Consider the following 16,055-nt stretch of genomic DNA (forward strand, 5'->3'; position numbering starts at 1 on the left):
GGATTTTCTGTCTCTCCCTCTTTCTCTGCCCCTCCCCTGCTTGGTTTCTCTCTCTCAAAAATAAATAAACTTAAAAAAAGTGTTCTAAACATTAAAAAAATGAGCCGCAGCTTCCTAAAGCCAGCTTTTTCCTTAGATGCCCGAGACCGTGAACCCTAATCAGAAACTTAATGTTACAGAGAATTTTCTGTTTGTTTCACAAAAAAAAAACAAAACAAAAAACAAAACAAAACAAAACAAAAACCTTTAAGGATAACTGGAAGCTCCTATTTATTTAGCATTTTTTATGTGTCAGGTATTTTGTTGAGTGCTTTACAAACATCATGTATTTTACCCCACATAAACCCTGTGAGATAGGTGCCCCTCTCCCCTCTTAAAGATGAGGACTCTAAATCTGAAGTCCGTGCTTAGAACCTGAGCCCTTTCCTGGTTCTGAGACTTGATTAGCAAGATTAAAAGTGAAGCTTCAGAGAAAAAGCGGACACTGATAACATTGAGGGCTCAGAAAACAGGGGCACCTGGGGGACTCAGTCAGTTGAGAATCCGACTCTTTTCATTTTTAATTTTTTAATGTTTATTTATTTTTGTAAGAGAGAGAGAGTCAGGGAGGGAGGGGCAGATAGAGAGGGAGACACAGAATCCAAAGCAGGCTCCCCAAGCGGTCAGCACAGAGCCCACCACCGGCTCGAACCCACAAACCGGGAGATCATGACCTGAGCCAAAGTTGGACACTCAACCGACTAAGCCACCCAGGCGCCCTGCATCCGACTCCTGATTTGGGCTCAAATCATGATCTCACAGTTCGAGGGGTAGAGCCCTGTGTCGGGCTGTGTGCTGACAGAGCCTGCTTGGGATTCTCTCTCTCCCTCTTTCTGTGCCCCTACCCCACTCTCTCTCTCTCTCTCTCTCTCTCTCTCTCTCTCTCTCTCTCTCTCAAAATAAATAAACATAAAAAAAAAAAAGGGAACGAAATTTGAAGAGTCCAAGTTCCCTACTGTGGAATTCTGTCAAGTGCATTGAGACTCTTTTTTTAATCCAAAACTCAGAGGCCTGGGAGAGGGGAAAAGCCAGCCACTGGCTGTGCTGCAGTACCGATGACCCTGTCATACTTAACGCTCACGTGCTTCCCATTAATCATCAACACTGAGAGGTGCCAGATGTCCTGAAGTTTAACACACTCCCGTGACTCCCCACTTGCGATAAACCGTAGCCAATCTGCAGTCAATTTTAATCGAAACTTCATAGATGCATTTCAACTCTGAAATTAACACATGCCCATTATAGAAGATCTAGAAGAGTGTAGAGAAGCAGAGTAAAAAAAAAATATCACTGCTAATCTTTCAGCGTAATCTTAATTGTGTAATGTCTTTGCCTCTTCTTCGAAAAAGGCATTATACTTCACGTACTATTTTGCAGTCAAACGTTTACTTCATACTATGAACACCATACCATTCACATATTTTCTCATTCCCTAAAGTGTTTCTGCAACGTCGTGTTCTACTTTGTGTCGAGCCACCCAGGCGCCCCATGTAATTTTTCCTGTTTGTAAGCAGTATTGAAATGAATATGCATGTTATCAAACACCCCCCACCCCACCTGCTCGTCCCTGAGACACACAGATATCCCCCAGGCTGAATCTCTATATGCAACATCACTTGTTTTCAAGGCTTGGGATGCATATTGACAAATTGCCTTCCAGAAAGATGTTTTAGTGTCATCAGTAATGCATGAGTATTTGTTTCCTTATGTTTGACAAACACTGACTATTAGGTTTTCCTAATTATTGTGGCAATGTTGGAAGCAAAAAGTTACCTCATTTAATTTTATAATGCTTGTTGCTGTTTTGTTTTCTGGTTTTGTTAATTGTTGTTTTGTCCTTATTGATTTTTAACCGGCTCTTTATATATTCAAGATGGTAAACATCTGTTTTGTATGACACAACCACTTTTCCCAGTTTTCTATTTATTTTATTTATGATATTTTAGTCATACAAAAACTTGCTTTTGAGTTTTTTAATCTCTCAATAATTCACTTAATTTATATCTTTAATACCAGTTTAGAAAGGCCTTCCCCACTCTATCACATAAATATTCAATGGGGGTTTTTTCTCCTAATACTTTAATCCACCTGGAATTTATTAGGCTATACTTTAAATGTTTATATATCAACCTTGATTTTTGGAGAATATCTGTTTTATAAAACACATTTTAATACTTATTTAACAAAATGACTTTAGATCTATCAACTGAAAAAAAAAAAAAAGATACTGCATTCTTTCCCTTCTCTTTCTCTGAATTTTGCTTTTGGAGACGGAGAACAACAAGTGAAAATAAAATCCTCAGTAATTTTCTCCTACAAGCTTTGTTTTCGAAAGTATTATATTTCTCATCTTTGTACAAAAATCCCCTTAACCCTTGTATGTATCCTTAATTGATCTGGTGCAATTCCAATATCCATGATTTATATAAATTCTACTTGAACCAATTAAAATTTTCAGCTTGTGTCCCCTCTTGGGGTAGAGGGTATTCACTAGGACTTTACCCAAGCTGCTTAAATAAAATTATTTTGAATATCTGCATAGATTTCTTACACATAATTAAAATTAGTTCAAAAATTAAATAGAAAAATGCCCTCGAAGTCCAGCATGGTTGTGAGCACGCATACATAAGAAAAAAAAATATGCTCTCATTATGTTTGGTGCAAAACACACTTTAAAAGTAAAATTTCGGATCAACAAAGGAAATACTACAGTCCAAGAGGAACAACTTTTCAAAGAACATTTGATAACAGTATCAAGATCCTTAATTAATAATCTAGCGAGTCGGAAACTTGAATCTCCCCTTTGATCACTTTTAGAGGGAGCTATAAACACCACATCCAGCCCGTCAAGGGGGAGATGCCACACAGAGCCGTGGAAGTGAAGGCAGGGGAATGTTAACAAAAGGCTAAAAATATCTTTTCCCTGGGAACTCTCCAGGAGCTAGCCCATAATGAGATTCAACTTAGATAAGTGAATAAAGCCAAGAAAACTAACTTGAAATGCAAGTAATTGGTGTCAAAGAGAAATCTGGAATAGTGAGATAGGAAAGAAGTTTGAAGGGAGTAATGGCTGACAAGGATTAAATCGAGGTACTTCGTCCACCTTCTCAAAAGTCTCGGTAAAGGTCTGTTGGGAGCAAATGAAGGCCAAGGTCACCAAACTCTCCCCTGATCTAACAAATCTTGTTTAGAATGTCCTACATGCCAGTAACTGTGCTACACACAGTCCTTTACCTTTTTACTCAAAACAAAAACAAAATGGAGAATGATATCCCGAACACCATTTGTTACGTGCGCAAACTGACCTGGGAAGTTGAAATTACTTAATTACACGAATTGTCATGTTACCCTCTTCGCCTAGGGCAGGCTTGGTGTGCACCTGTTTGGGCTTAATAGTTAATAGTAACACCTGCCTTCATTCTAAAAATGTTACGGTCTGACCCATCCATTAGGGACCACAGTAGCTGCAACGAATCACCACAAATGTGCGACTCCGAACAGACACAAATTTGTTATCACACGCTTCCTTAGGTTAGAGTACACCCCGGACGTCACGGAGCTAAAAATCATTGTGCCAGTGGGCCACCCTTCACTTCTGAAGTCTATGCAGGAGGACACTTGTCTTTTCTAGCATCTAGAGACTGCTCACATTCCTTGGCTGGTGGCCTCCGCCTCTGTTTTCAAAGCCAGTGATGGTTGCTCAAGTCTGTTCTCACCTTCTGGCTCAGACCTTTCCTCTCCTGCTCTCTTAAGGACGCTTGTGATCATATTGGGCCCACCCTGATAATCCAGGCTGATCTCACTGTTTTAAGGTCAGCTGATCAGCAACTTTAATTCTGCTTTGCCATGTAAGTTAGCATAGGCACAGGTTCCAGGGAGTAGGACATAAAGATTTTCAGGAAGACTGTCATCCCACCGGCCACAGATGCTCTAAGGTAGCATATCCCTAAATCGGAAGACAGGCTTTCTGATTCAAAGTCTGGTTGTAATTTCAGTGATCACTGAGGATGTCTTCAATGGGAAAGTCTCGTTTGATCTTTGTGACATGTTGGTAGGTGGGGAGGGTGGGAGAATTGCAAACAGAAACTTGGTAAAAATATCCATCAGTGCTTTCTTTATTCAAGACACTTATGTATAGAAGGAATACCTAGAAAACAGTGTTCTTGCCTTTCAGTTGTCTGTGATCTGACTGGGCCATGAGTACATCCCCCCGCCCCCCCCCCCCCCACAGAATGCAGAAGTCTCTATGAGAGGAGCCTATAATAAATGAATATGATACTCTATTAATTAACTATGTAAGGAGTCAGATGCAAAACATAAGGGCAGTTTGAGTTTCATACTAACCATACAACTTAGGAATTCATTTTATCTTCTTCTCTCCTATGACAGGAAACATTATATATTTCCATAGTGGAAAATCTGGTTTTTAAAAATCTTCCAGGGGCAGCTGCGTGTCTCAGCCAGTTAAGTGTCTGACTTCAGTTCAGGTCATGATCTCATGGTTCGTGGGTTCCAGCCCCATGTCGGGCTCTGTGCTGACAGTTTGGAGCCTGGAGCCTGCTTGGGATTCTGTGTCTCCCTCTCTGTCAGCCCCTCCCTGGCTTGCTTAGGCTATCCTTTAAATGTTTATATATCAACCTTGATTTTTGGAGAATATCGTGTTTTATAAAACACATTTTAATACTTATTTAACAAAATGACTTTAGATCTATAACCTAAAAAAAAAAAAAAAAGATATTGCATTCCATCCATTCTGTCTCTTGAAAATAAATAAATGTTAAAAAAAATTTTTTGTAATCTTCCAACATTCTCAACCTTGAGAGATCATCTATTATAAATAAACCCACAATAGCATCCTTACACAAAAATCTCTGTGGGCTTTTCTATTTCTATGGAAACCTGGAGCCCATCTACCACGCCCTTGAGGTGGGAGAATTGGCTCATGTTCACACAGGACCCTCATGTCTCTACTCTTGGATAAAGTATTTTTGCTTTAAACAGATTATGGGTGATTTGCATACCATGTTCCCTTCCCACTCTATTCACCCTGATCATTTGAGAGGCACATTTATAAGAGGGAAAATTTCTTTCTTTTCTTTTCAGAAAATCTGACGTTCTAGAAGGGAGCATGTTGTAGCTAGGCTAATAGTGTAATATTCCCCAACCTATAGTGTTTTATTTTATTTTTAAAAATTTTTTAATGTTTCTTTATTTTTGAGACAGAAGGAGATAGAGCGCCAGAGGGGGAAGGGCAGAGAGAGGGAGACGCAGACTTTGAAGCAGGTTCCAGGCTCTGAGCTGTCAGCACAGAGCCCGACATGGGGCTCAGACTCGTGAACCGTGAGATCATGACCTGAGCTGAAGTCAGACGCCTAACCTACTGAGCCACCTAGGTGCCCCTAAGCCTATAGTGTTTTCATAAGTATTTTCATGTTTATCAGGAAAAAATTTATAATAAGCTCATCGTATCCCTAAATTCATGGATAGTTTTGCCTTGAATGAGGCAACAATGAAACATAGCCATGTAAAGCTATTTACTATGAAGCAAATAACACAGTAAAGAAAATAAAACAAAAACGCAAAGGAAGCCCATGAAAGACCATTTGGCAAATGAGGGCAGAGTGGAAGAAAGCATGAATTTTAGAGTCAGACCTCAGTTTGGATCCCGCTGGATCACAGACTAGCTTTTGCTTATAGACCAGTACTTAATATTTCTCTGAGTTTTGCTGCAGTGGGTGTTTCTACAGGTTGTTTTGAGCCAAATGAGACAATGCATAAAAAGCCCAGACGTGCATTGGACACCAGATAAACATTAGTTCCCTTCTTTAAAAGGCAAGTAACTGATTTAACGTAGTTAGGTATTATTTACCACTGTGGTTCTTATTTCATGGATTAAGACTGCACGAAGAGTCACCTGACTGACAGTCCGTGGAGTTCAGACCGACTGTCAGCTCGTACCTGCCAGGGATGGACAGAAAGGACAGATGGCCAGAGCCGAGGCCAAACTTTGGACTCCAGTCTCTTAAAGAGGTACTGCCTCTTCATGCAATCAGTATTAAATCAGCTTTGTGCCATCAGTGTTAAATCAGGTGGCTGTTATGTGCAGACAGTGGGTCTCAGCCTTAGGGATTCGTTAATGGTCAAGAACATTCATCACACCTCTGCCTTCATGGGACCAGTCAGAGAGGCAGACGTTAATTGAGTTGTCACACAAATAAATATGCTATACTATGGGAAATGCCGTAAAGGAAGGGTACCATACCACGGGACTGTAAACCAGGGACAGGCTCGTTAGTCTGGAGGACTAGGGAAGCATCTTCTTTGCTAGTGATATCTGAGCTGAGATCTGAAGGATAAATAGGGTCGACCAAGGACGGCAGGTGGGAGGATCACGTGTGAAAGTACCTGTGCTGGGAAGGAGCAGCGTAAATTGGGAAAACGGAAAAAAGATTTGTGTAGTTTGATACTAAGGACAAAGGGCATCTCTTAGGACATGAAATGAGTTTGGAGAACTGGGCTGGGGCCAGATGATAAAAAGACTTGTCTAAGTAAAGGAATGAGAAACTCCTGAGGGATGTCCATTATGGGGTGACATAAATTAATTAAAAATCTGAAAAGATACCCTGGAAGCCTGTATTAGTCAGTGTTCTCCAGAGAAATAAAAGAGATAAAGAGATAGATAGATAGATAGACAGATAGATATACACACATATACATACATCTTTATACAAAAGGATTTATTGTAAGCAATTGGCTCACACAGTTAAGGAGGCTGAGAAGTCCCGCGACTTCTGCAAGGCTGGTTCTGCAAGCTGGTTGTGTAATTGAGTCCAAGTCGAAAGGCCTGAGATCCAGGAAAGTCCAATGGGCTGATTGCAGTTCGGGCCTGAAAGCCTGAGGAGGAGGAACACCCAGGGCACATTGTCCAGGGCGGTGACCAGTACTGGGCTCTTGAATGTGACTAACACAATGAAAGAACTAGATTTTTTTTTATTTTATTTATCTTTATTAATTTAAATTTAAATAGCCATATGTGGCTAGTGGCTTCCAAATTGGACAGTGTAGGTTTGTTTTTTAATTTTTAATTTTTTTTTTTTTGAGAGAGAGGGAGAGAGAGAGAGAGAGAGAGAGAATGGATGGGGGAGGGGCAGAGAGAGGGAGACACAGAATCTGAGGCTGGCTCCAGGCTCCCAGCTGTCAGCACAGAGCCCGACGTGGGATTCGAACCCATGCACTGTGAGATCATGACCTGGGCCAAAGTCGGACGCTGACTGAGCCACCCAGGCCCCCCTAGACAGTGTAGTTTTAATATGTGACCCTGTTCTATGCCTTCATGTTGCTTCTCTCTAACTGAAATTACTTTACTCCTGTGTTTTACATTGCCTATTACCTGTCTCTTTCATGCCGGAATATCTTGTTGACTGCTAGATTTGTAACACTCAGGGTAGGGACTGACATATATTCATATCTCAATGAACTTTCTGTTAAATTGACTTTCAAATTAATAAATGCCCCTTAAGAGCACTTCGCTATTTTTGAATGCTGTTCCAAAGCACTTAGCTTCTAATGATCTTGCTGTCCACTGAAAAATCCAGAAATCAAAGTCTGGGTAGTATGGTAACACAAAATGCTATCAGGTTGTGTGCTGACATTGTTGGTTTTATCAGATTCAGCTGGACGTTTCGTAGTCACCCTAATCAGTTATATCTCCTTAGTTTCTGTGTGTCTTTCCCTTATGTTGAGATGGATCTGGAGTCTACCCTCCCAGTTCCAACATTTTGCACACTTGGGGAAATGTGGATTCTGTTCCTCTAGCCTACTTGTGGCTTCCGACACTGCCCAAAGCTTGTTCAACGGGGAAGTGTTGGAGAGGGTCATCGAGAGTTCATGAGCCAGGTCGTGACCTCCGGTTGACCCGGAAGCCGGATTCAGGCAATCGATCAGAGAGGTTCCTCTCGCCTTCCCCGTCCTTGGAAGATAAGGTCTGCCCACCATTCCCACAGTGGGAGCTGTTTTCAAGGATGCAGCTTTGAGAGAGCGATGTGTTGCTGGGCCAATGGATGGTACACTTGATCGAGCCCTGCGAGGGCCTCTGTGTAAACTTTCGGAATTCTGGGGGGCGGTGCAGAGATCTCCCTGTCTTGCAGCTGCCTAAGATAAGCTCCGTAAGTAAGCTCCCTTGCTTGTTAACGTTGCCACCTACCCATCAGGGACCCTCGGTCTCTCCCTGCCCTACGTGTACAAACCAACAAGAAGCTTAGGGTTCAGATCCCAGATATTTGTTGTCTTTAGACATAGGGGTTTTGGTTGAGTAAAAGTCAAGTCTTTGGCTATTCTGGGAGGACAAAAGGTCAGGCCGTCCTTATTACACAAAATTGCCCCAAGGTTTTGTTTGCTTTCCTTGGTTTAGTAGAATTTGCATAGCGTGTTAAAAAAAAGCATCAAAGTATAGTTCATTCTCTGTGAGCTCTCTTTTGTGCGCAGATGTGAAAAGCCTCTCCCCATTTATTTGCTAGTGAAAGGATGAATACTACAGAAAAAAGTGAAAAAGAATATTCTGCTCAAGCTCACCTGGGTTCGTTTTTTTGCTTATCACCTTCAAATTCTGTGCACAGACGTACGTTACACATGCATGATGACCATGCTCTTTTGCGTGTTCACGCACAATATTCTAAGGGGTCAACAAGGTTAAATCACGATTTTATCCAATGGCTGTATTCTCTTATGTCGTAAGAACATTCATTCAACCAGTCCCCCCTGCTTGGGCATTTAGCGGACGCCAGTGGTGATTCATTGTCCTAATCATGAAATAACCCTACAGTGAATGTGTTCCTACACGTAAGTGCCTCCAAACGCAAACCCACCCGGAAGTGGTATCCAGATGGAACAAAGCGTGGGAGCCCTTAATAGCTTTTGTGGAATTCTCCCACATTTCTTTCGAAAGGATGATCGCCGTTTGAAGCACCATCCGGTGGGGTACAACCGTGCTGATTTGTAACAGAAGTGTTTCTCTTCTCCTTTCCTAATTCGGGCTTGTTTTGACAATAGTGCCGATAACAATACGACTAGCAACAATGGCAGCAGCTCATATTCTTGGGGTATATACCATGGGAGAGCATTAGAGTAGGTGCTTTAAAAACATTGTGGGTAATGGTTAAAACTATAAACCCTGGAGGCTGACTTCATGAGGTCAGATCCAGATTCTACCCCTTAACCTCTAATTTGCTTCCGTTCCCTGCTTGCCAATGATTCACAGGCTCACTAGGAAGACCAGATGAGTTTATCGAGTAGTAAGCCCAGTAAAGCACTGGATAATGTTGATTCTTATTCCTAATTGTGGGTGGTTTTATTAACATCATTTCACAGGTGAGAAAATGAGAGAGTAGGGCTATGGCTCAAGGCCACCTGGCTCGCGAAAAGCGGGGCTTGTACCCGCAGAAGCCCTTTCCCCAAGGTTTGCGACTGCGGGGAAATACTCAGCCTCGTCCAGCACAGGGACCAGCACTGACATCCCGGGAGAAGTTAGGGTTGCCGCCGAGTTAGACTAAGGCAGAATGAGGCACAGAAAAGGAGAGCATAAGGTCACGGTAACTCACTGGAGATGCCATGATGTAGCTCCTTGTTTCCAAGATCAACAATAAAGCTGGGGTTTGGGAGGGGGGCGATTATTTTCTTCATCCTTGCAAACGGAAGGTAGTTCTGTATGGAAGCGTTTTGTGGGATTGTGAAATACCCCCTCGATTACAGGGGCCCTGTGGGCAGCGATCCCGAGGTCTTGTTCGGGACCCGTGCAAATGCCTTCCTTGCCTTGGGAAGGCCCTCTCTAGATATTTACTGACCCGAATTTCTGCTAAACATTGTCATAAACGCTTTCAGTTATTTCTTAATGTACTCTGTTCATAACTGCTTAGTCAATTATTTTTATTAGCATAACGTTCCTTTTAAGCATAATGACGTTGGGGAAAAAACCAGAAACATTGTAAGCACATTTTCTCAGCTCTGGCTGATTGTGAGTGTTTTCTCTCTTTTCTTTTTCTTTTTTGGACTTCCTTTGCAGATTTGATGAATTAATTGTGAACTTCCCAGGGGGGAACCTAATATGAACTGAAATTTGTCGTTTATTCTATAATGTTGCGGTTCTATTCTAGTTCCAGTGACTATCCATTGAGACCGAAGCTTGAATATTGCCAAGGGCTCCTAAAATTGCTGGCATAACCTACTTTCTCCAGAGAACCTGACTTCAATTTTCATAATGAATTAACGCCTTCTCTCTCCCCCGATTTCTTTGCTCCAATAGCTCTTTGTGGAGACCACTGATGTCAATGGCAAAACTCTCGAGGGGCCGGTTCCTCTGGAGGTCATCGTGATTGACCAGAATGACAACAGACCGATCTTTCGGGAGGGCCCCTACATTGGCCATGTCATGGAAGGATCACCGACAGGTATGTTACATTGGCTTCCATTAGCATACCGGCTTGGGAAGTGGGATACTATGTGTGACCTTTGGGGATGCTAGAGACTTATTTTCTTCCTGCTCCGCCTTGTGATATACATCAGCACTGCCCAGTTATTTCCCTGGGTGGAAGCAAGCCCTGGAAATCTGGAACTCAGAACATGCCTGGGGTGTTGCAGGCTGTGAAAATCTCTCTCCTCGTCTCTGAAAGCGACCTTCCAAGGATCTTTCAAGGCTGTGTGAATAGATCGAGCTCACCCTTGTGACGGCCCAAGGTTGAACTCTGTGGGATGGCAGGCCTTTGAAGAAAATTAAGGTCCCCACCCCAGGCTCCTCAGTCATTCCTTTTCGTAATTGTCTTTAAATAAGAACCATTTTGGAAAAAACAGGTACGACTTTTTTTTTCCCCCCTCCTTTTCCTTACACAAGGCCCTCAGTCACGGGGCCAAAGGCAAGACATTTTATTTCTCTCTGGAAATACAGGCACCTACGTTATGGAAATCACAGGGTTACTACAGAGCTCCTGTTATCTTTTTTCCACACTTAACCTTCCAGGGAAGGTGTTAGAATTTAGAGCTCCCCTTTTTGGCACAAGAGATACGAATAAATGCATTCTGTGACCAGCAGCAGAAGTCACTGCTGAGTAGGATGCTTGAGAAAGTCGAGAGCAAAGTCGAAAAGCCCCTATTACGAGACTAGACTTTGACTGTAAGTCTTAAAATTCACCGGAATGAGTACATACCATATGAAGACTGTGTCTGTGGCTGTGTCTGGATGGTGCCCCTAGAAGTGATCCAGTGGGGCAGACGGGAGACAAGAGCCCCAGCACTGCTTCCCCGGGTTCTGTTTTTCCCCTTCACTGACTTGATGGGATGTTATCAGTAACTGGTAGACAGAGGAGGCTCTGCAAGCGTCGTCATGGTAACCTGCCTAGACTACCCCAGAGTCATTGTATGCAAGGCGCCTAAACCTGTCTCCCCAGCTCTGGGCACTTTATCTGCTCCCCAAGGGGCAGGAGCCGAGCTCCCCTCCTGCAACTTGAATGCAGTCTATAAAAAGGAGCTAGAGGGCATTTGGGGGAGCCCACGAGGCAGGAGGGTAATAACAGGCCTGGAACGATGGTGGAGGTGGGTCAGATCATTTCAGGCAGACCTTTCCAGTAACACCTCTCCTCTTCTTTTTTTGTTGTTTATTGATTGATTGATTTTTAAGAGAGAGAGAGAGAGATCCCAAGCAGGCTCTGCACTGTCAGCACAGAGCCCAACGCAGGGCTTGATCCCACAAACCATGAGATCATGACCAAAACCTAAACGAAGAGCCTAACGCTTAACCGCCTGAGCCACCCAGACACCCTCGTAGGCTCCTTTCAATGGAAGGGTGGCCTCTTGTAAGAGAGAGCCTGGGATTTGGGTTTAACGTTCACAGATCTCTTAAACAAGCTGATGTGCAGGTCGAGTTAAGGGAACTGATAGGGAAAGCTGTTAAAGAGGTTGGAGTTTGAGCAGAGCAGGAAAATGATTCCCAGTTTCCGTCTGTGAGCGACTGGAATTTGAGCCGGTCCTGGAAAGTGTTCTAAATGTAAATGACAGCGCTTCTGTCAGAGGCGGCTGTGCGCGTGTGCGTGTCTTTGTATATTATGTGTGTATATGATTAGACGCCGTCCAATTTTCTTCCCGCTGTGCCCTTCCTTAAAGTTTCAGGAAGAATTTCAAGTTTTATTGCTTTATATACATGTCATATTTTCAAAGAAAAATGGAATCTTTTACGTACACTGAATTTCTTAAAGCACAAAGCAATTTGGTTGGGATGGACGGATCTCCAAGCAAAACATAAAGCACTTCCAACCTCTACTACTGTTTGGGATTATCCTCTAAAAACACATAAAGACTCGGAGATCTACGTGACTTCTTCCAGCTGTGCAGAATTTGGCCTGAATCATTGTTTTTCTTTTTCAGCCCCCTCTGGGTTTGACTAGAAAGCAGGCGTTGAAACAGAGTCAGTCAAATTTGGGGTCAAGAATGGGGAGACGTGGTGGAAAACTTCGAGAGGAAAAATCATTTAGATGGCTCAGCACCTCCCAAGAGAGCTCAGGCAGGATGGCCCCTAAAGCCCCCCTGAGTACGGTGGGAATCTGGGAAAGGAACCACTTACAGGTTCTGACCATGAACCCTGACAGGCTGTAGAGATGATGGCCTGTCTGATTTCAGTAATGCCCTGCCCCTTTGTGCTTGGTGGAATCCTGTGTGTCGTAGACCCCATGGCAGATGGGTTGTACAGAAGGGGACGCTGACCCTGGAATGAGTTGAGTGACTTTGCCGTATTCACATAAATGATAGATGGGAGCCAGTGTTCGGGGCTCAGTCTGTCTCCCCGACCTTCAAACCATGAGCTCTTTCAAGTGTCCCACAAACCTCATGGTGAGAACGGCCATCACACTGTCATAGCATTGGGTTGAGCACTTACTGTTCCCCCTTATGACATTCTAGCAGTTCCTCCACTACCCCGTTTTCTACCCTGAGGGGTGGATACCACTCTCTCCATCACACATCTGAAAAAAATGAATCTCAGGTCCAAAGTCACATGGCTGGCTGGTGAGCCAGAATCTGTGTCCGTGTGTCTGGCCTGAAACACAGGCTCTTTCCTGCATATGACTTGGACATGACCCCCCCCGCCACCCCGTCCCTCACATTCTTGACCATGAGCCCTTTGCAGTCCCAGCAGGGGGGGAGGTATTTGCTCTATCAGAGGAACTGATATAGCTCCCGATGGAAAGTAACAAGCTCTTCTGACCAAACGTGGACCTCACGGAATCCCTTTTGGTGTAACGTGTGCTCTTACTCAGTCTCTAGGGTTAAACCGTGCTGCCCGTGGGCCATGTTGTCTGTCACTCACGTTGCTTTCTTCTGAGTTCAGGTCATCAGGGCCAGCTTCGTGGGGTGTGACCGGCATGGCCTCAGGGCCCCACGCTCAGGCTCTGCTGTCACCACCTTAAAATTATTAGTAGGTGTTGGACAAGGGTCCCCTTTGCATTTTCCTTTTGTACCCAGCCCCTCCCCCCAAAATTGTGTCGCTGGTCCTGAGCATGGCCCTGTGGCCCAGAGCTCATGGGATACTCCCCCCCAGCTCCTTAGCCAGGTGAGACCTTGGGCAGCTTCCTGAACCTTCTAGAAGCCTCTGTCACCTTGTCTGTAGATGGGGTGGGTGCATAATAAATAGAACCTACCCTAGAGAAGCGTGTGCACTGATAAAATGGGACACTGTGCTTCACTCAGCACTTGCAACATAACAAATGGGTAAGAAATGCTAGAGTATCGTTAATGCTGCGATGATTATTATTCCTGCAGCGTACCCTTTAGGGAAGGTAAGGCAAAGAGACATGCAGTTTGTGTGAAGGAACATTCATCTCCCAACAAACCAAGCATCATTTTCATGTTCCAGTGTACCTGGATATGCCATCGACACCAATCTGTCATGGAGGAAGGTCACCCATATTTATCTGGGTGTGCAGACAGGAGACCATTTCCAGCTGCTCAGCACTAAACTCCAGGGTATTGTTTTGGGGAATCAGTACTGGATGAGGAAAGATCAACAGAAAATAATGGTCTTTGAACGTCGCAAATTATGAGCTATTCCTTTCGTGGAGCCACAAGGCATTGATTTATGGGACCCAAGCCCGGGCCCGGCTGTTCTGTGGGGCCAGCCAGAGCTCTGCGCGAGCCTGGTTTTCTGAATGCCCAGGGCATGCCAAGACCTCGTGCGTGGGGATAGAGGGCTGGGACCCTTGAAGTTCCTGGAGGGCACGCTTGCCAGGGCCCCCAGTGCCTATTGGTACCAACTCTCCCCTGTTTTGCCACCAGTAGTGTTCTGGGCACCTTTGAGAAGGGCCAACCACGAGACCCTGAGATGAGGATTGAGGGCTTGGGGTTGACCTGAGGTGCAGGACAGCAGGGGAGGAGTGTTCCAGGTAAGGGAAGTTGGCCAACTCGAGGTGCCCCCTGAAGCCAGCTACCAGGGTGGGCAATTGTGAGCTTGAACCTTTAGGTTGGGGGGCCCTGTAAAATGCATAAAACACACACATTAGAGTCATTCCCACCCAGGGGCCCGGTTAGTACGCATCCCCACACGCCCATCAGATATTGGTCACGAACTATACCCAGAGGGACTTTAATTCCCAGGCCCCTTTGGCCACTCATGAACATGGGCAAACCAGGTTCCAGAAGCTCAGGGGCAGCCTTCCAATCAACAAGATACGGGAGCTGGCCGTTGGGCTGGCCTCAGCTATGTTCTTCCCTCCATGCTTTAGGCCACCCTGAACATGCCCAGTGAGTGGGGGCAGCCCGGAGAACGGCACCCACCCCTGGCCAGAAGGATCGGCTTTGAGGGATGTCGGGGGAGGGAGGTAATGGGAAGAATTCGCTTAGTCCCTAAAAGACACGACCAAGGAGGACAAATGATGTTGACCTTTCTCTTTAATTAGGGGTCAGGGCCTGGAGGTGCGTGTTCTGACTCCTGAGAGAAAACTGGGGCTGAGATGTGTCCTCCTGGCAGTTGAAGAAGCGTAGAGATTGGCAGCTACATCCCCTTCTGACTTGTGAGAGCGCCAGTGCCCTTGCTCGCCCTGGGGCTTCCTCTCCTCCCTCTTTCGTTGCTTTTCTTGCCATCCAGTATTGTTACTGAGCACCTACTGTGTGCCAGCATCATTCTTAGCTCTGAGGGTACAGCTGCGGACCCATCAGGCGCTGCTCTTTCCCTCCGGGTTGGCACAGCCAGGTAGGGGGCCTGGCTACAAGTACGAACTGAAACGTGGGAAGCTCCGTGGATGCTTATTCCAGAGGGGCGCAGGCCAGCCTCCCCGAAGAGGGCTTTGTCGGTTATTTTTCCTCTGGGGTCCACCTGAGTTTCTGTTATTTGAGGCTCAGTTACCTTTATTTAAATCTCATGTAATGTTCATTGTTGAGAGAGGGAGACAGAGATAGAGACAGAGTGTGAGCGGGGCAGGGGCAGAGCGAGAGGGAGACACAGAATCCGAAGCAGGCCCCAGGCTCTGAACTGTCAGCACAAAGCCCGACACGGGGCTCGAACTCATGAACTGAGAGATCATGACCCGAGCTGTAGTTGGACACTGAACCGACGGAGCCACCCAGGCGCCCCTCAGTTACTTTTATTTTTTAAAAATCCAGGGGCACCTGGGTGGCTCCGTCGGTTAAAGCGTCCCACTCTTGATTTTTGTCTCAGGTCGTGATCTCGTGGTTTGTGGCATCGAGCCCCACAGCGGGCTCTGTGCTGATGGTACGGAGCCTGCTCAGGATTCTCTTTCTCTCTCTCACTCTCTGCCCCTCCCCTGTTCTTTCTCACACACTCCCTTTCTCTAAAATAAATAAACTACAAAAAGAATTTTGTTTGAAATCTAACTGTGACAGACATGAGGAAAAACATCTCATCAATTGGCCTTTGGAGCAGATGTCTGTCCTGAGAGCTCAGCTCCGCTCGACAGTTGGTATTTCCCAAACAGCTTGGGCTACAGCAAGGTGGTTTTGACATCTGATAGTGGGTATCTGAGACC

The 16,055-nt window shown here is 44.9% G+C and overlaps 1 protein-coding gene across 3 annotated transcripts in view; it reads left to right on the forward strand.

Annotated features, from left to right (window-relative positions):
• Positions 1-16,055, forward strand: part of CDH13 (cadherin 13) — a 1,030,795-nt gene that overhangs the window by 633,200 nt on the left and 381,540 nt on the right. The window contains exons 6-7 of one of the 3 annotated variants that reach the window (XM_045046894.1): positions 10,337-10,481; positions 10,597-10,781. In XM_045046894.1, the coding sequence (XP_044902829.1) occupies positions 10,337-10,481; positions 10,597-10,700 (249 nt within the window). In that variant the 3' untranslated portion in view covers positions 10,701-10,781. Of the gene's footprint in view, positions 1-8,060; positions 8,205-10,336; positions 10,482-10,596; positions 10,782-16,055 lie in introns of those variants that run through there. The other 2 variants (XM_045046893.1, XM_003998309.5) reach the window with 2 other exon arrangements.

This window comes from Felis catus, chromosome E2, assembly GCF_018350175.1.
Source record: "Felis catus isolate Fca126 chromosome E2, F.catus_Fca126_mat1.0, whole genome shotgun sequence".
In the NCBI taxonomy this organism is placed as follows: Eukaryota; Metazoa; Chordata; class Mammalia; order Carnivora; family Felidae; genus Felis; species Felis catus.